The sequence below is a fragment of the Pempheris klunzingeri genome, chromosome 24 (assembly GCF_042242105.1).
Source record: "Pempheris klunzingeri isolate RE-2024b chromosome 24, fPemKlu1.hap1, whole genome shotgun sequence".
Lineage (NCBI taxonomy): Eukaryota > Metazoa > Chordata > Actinopteri > Acropomatiformes > Pempheridae > Pempheris > Pempheris klunzingeri.
This window is the reverse complement of record NC_092035.1, coordinates 57493-64370: the sequence shown is the minus strand read 5'-3', so window position 1 is coordinate 64370 and position 6878 is coordinate 57493. Positions and strand designations below refer to the sequence as shown.

The 6878-nt window shown below is 47.1% G+C and overlaps 1 protein-coding gene across 2 annotated transcripts; it reads right to left on the bottom strand.

Moving 5' to 3' along the window:
- Window positions 1–544: 544 nt before the first annotated feature.
- ackr3b (atypical chemokine receptor 3b) lies at window positions 545–4556 on the bottom strand. Of its 2 annotated transcripts, XR_011586021.1 has the most exons (3): window positions 4523–4556; window positions 2065–3560; window positions 545–654 (listed from the first exon to the last, which is right to left on the bottom strand). XR_011586021.1 is itself a non-coding variant. In XM_070855749.1 (2 exons), the coding sequence occupies exon 2, from the start codon at window positions 3541–3543 to the stop codon at window positions 2437–2439; it is 1107 nt and encodes a 368-aa protein (XP_070711850.1). In that variant the 5' UTR covers window positions 3544–3560; window positions 4523–4556; the 3' UTR covers window positions 1967–2436. The 2 variants fall into 2 exon arrangements, 1 of the variants encoding a protein (XP_070711850.1); XM_070855749.1 differs by lacking the exon at window positions 545–654 and having other exon boundaries at window positions 1967–3560.
- Window positions 4557–6878: the final 2322 nt, after the last annotated feature.

Below are 6878 nucleotides of genomic sequence, written 5' to 3'. Positions count from 1 at the left end.
CTGGAATATGTTCCACAGGTCCTGGAATATGTTCCACAGGTCCTGGAATATGTTCCACAGGTCCTGGAATATGTTCCACAGGTCTGAAACGTACTGCAGGAAGAGTAAAACTAAAATTGATGTTTTTTGTGTGGAGTTTGGTTTGAATCCTCGTTGAATCCTGCTTCTGTGTGTTGTTGCGGCTCTGTGATGAAGAGGAGGAGGAGGAGGAGAAGGAGGAGGAGGTGTCACCTGCAGCTGATGATCACACAGGTGTGAGCTCACACAGGTAAACAGCTCCCGTGGACGTGGACAGGTGCAGACAGGTGGAGCTTTCAGCTACTCATAAACACAGTAAGTGGAGCCTTCAGGCCTTCATTCTGTTTAACAGCACGTTCCTTCTGTCCACTGAGCTTTTATTTTCTGTCAGAGAGAAAGAACTGAATATTTCATGATTTTATGTTAAATTTTCATAGCTTTATATTTTTGTCTGCATATTTCTGGACTGAAAACTGAATTAACACCAGTTTGGTCCAAACTTCAAACTTTAACAGAAAATCAAACGCTGGACAGAAAAAAACAACTTTTATTTTCAGTTGGTCTGCTGCTCTTCATCCTCCTCCTCATCCTCCTCTTCTTCCTCTGCGGTGTCATGTGACTCATTCATATCAGCAGCTGGAAACATAAAATACAGCAGTGATTCCTGGATCAGGTCCTACATGTGCAGTAAAACACATCAATCAATCAATCAATCAATCAATCAATCTTTATCTCTCCAGCTCCAGTTCACAGCAGCGTTCTGTTGCCATAAAGAGCAGCTCAGAACAAACTCTTTCATTCAGAGACCAAAGATTCAGGAATTCAACAGGAAGGATTCAAGAATCCCCACAGAGCAGCTCAGAGATTAGATTAGGACCCAGTGGAGGAAGAACTCCCCTTTAACGGGAGGAAGAACTCCCCTTTAATGGGAGGACTCCCCTTTAACGGGAGAACTCCCTTTTAATGGGGAGGACTCCCCTTTAACGGAGAGGACTCCCCTTTAACGGGAGAACTCCCCTTTAACGGAGAGGACTTCCCTTTAACGGGAGAACTCCCCTTTAACGGAGAGGACTTCCCTTCAATGGGAGAACTCCCCTTTAACGGGGAGGACTTCCCTTTAATGGGAGGACTCCCCTTTAACGGAGAGGACTTCCCTTCAACGGGAGAACTCCCCTTTAACGGGGAGGACTTCCCTTTAATGGGAGGACTCCCCTTTAACGGGAGGAATTCCCCTTTAACGGGAGAACTCCCCTTTCATGGGGAGGACTTCCCTTTAACAGGGAGAAACCTGGAACAGACCCAGGCTCAGAGGGGGGGGGGTTCTGTTGGGGTCCATGTTGGGTGGAGGTTAGAGAGAGAGAGAGAACAAACAGCATCCAACATACTAACAGTAACTACAGTACTGATCAATGGGAATGTGACTAATAATCAGTTAACACTTAATATGTTAATAATAATAATAATAACAGGACTAATATCAGTGAAAAGTCGGTGGCCGACGATCCGCAGCAGTAAAAGACAGTAAAAGACTCTCCACCTACTTCTGTTCCAGCAGTAGAAGAAGGACTAGTCTAAAGTACTTGTAAATGTACTCGTGGTACTCAGAGCTGACGCCTGTAGATGTAGTTCTGTACTTTAACACCAGAAGAACTAAGTAAAGTACTACAACATTATCCTGCAGTAAATGTACGAAGCGTCCATTTTCAAACAAACATGGTGTGTTATTTAGCTGGCTGATGCTATGCTAGCTAGCGTTTGCTGCTGTGCTATTAAATCATGTTTAGCAGCTAGCGTTAGCTTCAGCCGCAGCGTTAGCTTCAGCGGAGGGTCCACGAACACCGAAAAGCTGTTTTAGACTGAAGGGTCATTTATTTGTCTTTTCAGGACAGAGAAATTAAAGTTGTTGCTCCTTCATGCTAAAGTAGGACAAACTGAACGCACAGAAAACAACACAAACACAACAAAGACAACGTGACTGTCTGGGTGAAAGGAAGCAGCAACAACAGGATAACGATGATGAAGATCAAGTCTTCATCTTCACATTACCGGTTCAACATCTGGGAAACGTCATCGTCCAGCAGCTTCGAACCGAGTCGCTCGTTTCTACGTCTGCAGATCCACAGCGACTCGCAGGACAGACGCTTTGCTGTCAGTCCGCGAGCTCCGAAGTTTCATTGTCAAGACGAGCCGTGAGACCGAACGTGGTGTGACAGAGGACAGAAAGTCCAAGCAGTCCCCAGCACGTGTCCTGTTCCTGAGGCCTAGAAAGTCATCAGAAGTCTGCAGACGTGTTCGGAACAGGAAGGTGAGCTGGCGTGGCCTCCTGGTCCCACTCAGGACGAGAGGCGTTCGCAGGTCACGGTCGTACTTCCTGTTGAGGAGACGTTGGAGGGTCGCCGGTGGCAGAAATGTTGGAGTTCACACCAGGACGCTGCTGTCCGTCGCCACCGCAGAGCGATCAGCCTCGGAGGCGTGCGAGCCGTCGATGAGCCTGGCGAGGCCGGTCTTGGTGGAGTACTTGAAGATGAAGGCCTTCATGAGGTCATAGCGGTAGTTCCTGTTGAGAAGGCCGTACAGGACGGGATTGACGCAGCAGTGGACCAGAGAGACGCACTGCGTCAGGTGCAGCGCCACGTCCAGGAAGTTCTCCAGCCGGCAGCTGAAGGGCAGCAGGTTTAGCAGAGACAGTGTGTCCAGCAGGAGGACGGTGTGGAACGGCAGCCAGCACGCCAGGAACACCACGATGTAGGTCAGAATGATTCGGCGGCTGATGCGGCGCTCCTGGTCCGAGCTGGGAGGGATCACTGCTGCCAGGAGCAGGTAGAAGATGGCGATGACAGGAAAAGGGATGGCGAAGCCAAGCACGGTGAAGCTCAGCTGGACGCCCACCATCCACCCCCGGGGGTTATCGGACGGGTAAACCGGCCGACAAACGGCACCATCGGAGTGTGATGACTTGACCGCCTGCAGGAAGTAGGACTCGGGGACGGAGGCCGCCAGCGCCAGCAGCCAGACCAGGACGCAGGTCAGCCGTCGCACCTCCTTCTTCCTGCGGCTGTCCGGGGCGTTGGCGAGCAGCGTGACGGACAGGTAGCGGTCTATGCTCATGCAGGCGAGGAAGAAGATGCTGCTGAAGAGGTTGACGCTGAAGACCAGGTGGGCGAGTTTGCAGACGGCACCTCCAAACGGCCAGCGCCCGCCCTGCAGCAGCGAGGTCACCCACACCGGCAGCGTGGCCATGGCGCACAGGTCGGCCACGGCCAGGTTCAGGACGTACAGGTGCGTCTCGTAGCACCTCCTGTTGGAGCGAAGGTTGACCCAGACCACCGCGGCGTTGGCGGCGACGCCGACCACAAAGATAAAGATGTAGAGGACAGAGAGGACGTGGAGGAAGGCGGCGTGGCTGACGGCCCCTGAACACAGCAGTGTCTCCACGTGGGACAGGTTGTGGTGGTCCGCGGCAGTCAGGTTTAGCTCCGCCCACAGCTCCATGAGCTCGGTCAGGTCGGTGGCGCTCAGACTCATGACAGTCGGCTTCACGCCTGGAACAGGAAGAGACATCATCAGTAATGAGGTCATTGTTACTTCACTTCCTGTGTTCTAAAGAGAAGCTCTGGTGTCACATCCTGTCAGAAAAGTCTCCTTCTAGAGGAGGAGGAGGAGGAGGAGGAGGAGGAGCAGGATGAGGAGGAGTGTGTTGACAGACTCGTTGAGCTCTCTCTCTCTCCCCCACTTCGAAGACACGCAGAACCCCGTAGAAAAATCTCTACATTTAAGGGTTCTTTCATCGTCCACAAACGCGTCACAACACGCAGATGGAGAAGTAAGAACAAACACACATCATGGTTCAGTTTTCATAAAGACTTAGCGGACTTTAGTAAAGTATTCTTATGCCGAACACACAGGTGGACATCAGTAGTTACTAATGAACTTTAACAGTTTCCAACAGAAGTACGTACACTTGCCTAAATGTGAAAACCTAAAAATTACATATTTTTAAAAGGAATCTGGCTTAAAGCCGAACGAGTCGAATGTCACTTCTCGGTCATTTGCTCCTGAAGAACGCACTGAGGCTTGTCAACAGCCTATAAAACACTTCTTAACACTAAACTTCCATGTAAACAGCACACATGATGTTCTCTTTAATTCGGCTCATATTTCAGACACAATCACAGAACCTTCATACATAAAATATCACTTTTTATTTGTCCGGAGGAGTATACATCAATTAGTAGAAGGTGACGTTTGATTTATAAAACGCACGGTTTGTTCTATCATTTCTACGCCGAATACATCAGAGCACATTACTGGTTATTAACAACATTTAGTTTATTTTCTTTCTATACGAGTAATTTCACCTGCGTTTCAAAACTTTCAAGCATTAGACATTTCTACACGGAGTCTGGTTTTGAGTCATTAGAACGAATCGTGTTTACCTGCAGTCATTCCAGATGGAACCAAACTCCACTGAGATTTTTACTGTTTATAGAATGAAAACACTCACGGGGCACAGCGGAGAGGTCAGGCCGAGCTCCACAGGGTCCTGCCGGTCACATCCGCGTCCCGAGGCGGGCTGAAGTCCTCCTGCAGCGGACACCCGGAGGCGAACTGAGCGCCCCCCCCCCCCCCCGGGTCAACAGGAAGCAGGAAGAAGAAGAAGAAACGCTCACAGAGAGGAAAAACACTGGAAGGTTTTATTTAGTGATTCAAGACTTTAATTTTATTTTGATAGAAAGAGTCCACTTAATAAAACATCAAATTAACTTTATTTAAACCAAATGAAACAACAGAGAAACTAAAGGCCAATAAACAGCCTGTTTAAATAAAGTTTAAATAAAGTTCTGGGAGTTAAAATAAAGATGGAAGAGGAAACGATGAAGATGATGACGAAGAAGACGACTGTAAGTCAAACAGTTTGAATTCCTTTCAACTGTCAGATAAAAGGGCGACTCCCCTGTTTCTCCCCTGGTCCTCTGTGTCCACATCCTGGTGTCTGAGTGACTGGTAGGTAGTAAAAGTGTTGGAACTGGTCCAGTAGATCACCTCAGCCAGCAGACACCAAACTCCATTGTCAAAAATCAGCAAAAATGGAGGCAGCAGTAGAGCAGCAACTCCTGTGTAAAATCCTGCTGTTAGGTGGCTCTGAGGAGAGTCATATAATGGTTCGGACTTTTTACAGTGCAGCCTCTGGTGGTCATTTTTACCGTCATCTTCCAGCTGGGAGCTGTCATCATGACGTCATCAATAGTGCTATAGCTGCTGTCTGAACATCCAGGGGTTCGTCCTCTGCAGGCAGGAGCTGCTGTCTGAACATCCAGGGGTTCGTCCTCTGCAGACAGGAGCTGCTGTCTGAACATCCAGGGGTTCATCCTCTGCAGACAGGAGCTGCTGTCTGAACATCCAGGGGTTCATCCTCTGCAGGCAGGAGCTGCTGTCTGAACATCCAGGGGTTCGTCCTCTGCAGACAGGAGCTGCTGTCTGAACATCCAGGGGTTCGTCCTCTGCAGGCAGGAGCTGCTGTCTGAACATCCAGGGGTTCGTCCTCTGCAGACAGGAGCTGCTGTCTGAACATCCAGGGGTTCGTCCTCTGCAGGCAGGAGCTGCTGTCTGAACATCCAGGGGTTCGTCCTCTGCAGGCAGGAGCTGCTGTCTTGTTTATTTCAGTGAACTTTGTAAAGCACTATGAGACACTCTGTTGTGATATTGGGCTATACAAATAAAATTGAATTGAATTGAATTGGTTCGTCTTTTAATGGTAAAAGTTCACAAATATCAACGTCTTCAATGACAGTGATGTGGCGCCATCTGCTGGTTACATTCAGCAACTACAACACTCACAACAATGTAAGTTCCCTGAGGTTTCACCTGTCTATGCAGCAAAGTTGAACCAATCAACAGCAGGCAGATGTTGTACTAATGTGTGACTGTTTCCTGTGTTGTTGTATTATTGTACTAATGTGTGACTGTTTCCTGTGTTGTTGTATTATTGTACTAATGTCTGACTGTTTCCTGTGTTGTTGTATTATTGTACTGATGTGTGACTGTTTCCTGTGTTGTTGTATTATTGTACTGATGTGTGACTGTTTCCTGTGTTGTTGTATTATTGTACTGATGTGTGACTGTTTCCTGTGTTGTTGTATTATTGTACTGATGTGTGACTGTTTCCTGTGTTGTTGTATTATTGTACTGATGTGTGACTGTTTCCTGTGTTGTTGTATTATTGTCCTAATGTGTGACTGTTTCCTGTGTTGTTGTATTATTGTCCTAATGTGTGACTGTTTCCTGTGTTGTTGTATTATTGTCCTAATGTGTGACTGTGTCCTGTGTTGTTGTATTATTGTACTGATGTGTGACTGTTTCCTGTGTTGTTGTATTATTGTACTGATGTGTGACTGTTTCCTGTGTTGTTGTATTATTGTACTAATGTGTGACTGTGTCCTGTGTTGTTGTATTATTGTACTAATGTGTGACTGTGTCCTGTGTTGTTGTATTATTGTACTAATGTGTGACTGTGTCCTGTGTTGTTGTATTATTGTACTGATGTGTGACTGTTTCCTGTGTTGTTGTATTATTGTACTGATGTGTGACTGTTTCCTGTGTTGTTGTATTATTGTACTAATGTGTGACTGTTTCCTGTGTTGTTGTATTATTGTACTGATGTGTGACTGTGTCCTGTGTTGTTGTATTATTGTACTGATGTGTGACTGTTTCCTGTGTTGTTGTATTATTGTACTAATGTGTGACTGTGTCCTGTGTTGTTGTATTATTGTACTAATGTGTGACTGTGTCCTGTGTTGTTGTATTATTGTACTAATGTGTGACTGTTTCCTGTGTTGTTGTATTATTGTACTAATGTGTGA

Excerpts from the sequence above, each read along its gene's own strand:
- ackr3b (XM_070855749.1), bottom strand. The coding sequence starts at position 3,543 with ATGAGTCTGAGCGCCACCGACCTGACCGAGCTCATGGAGCTGTGGGCG.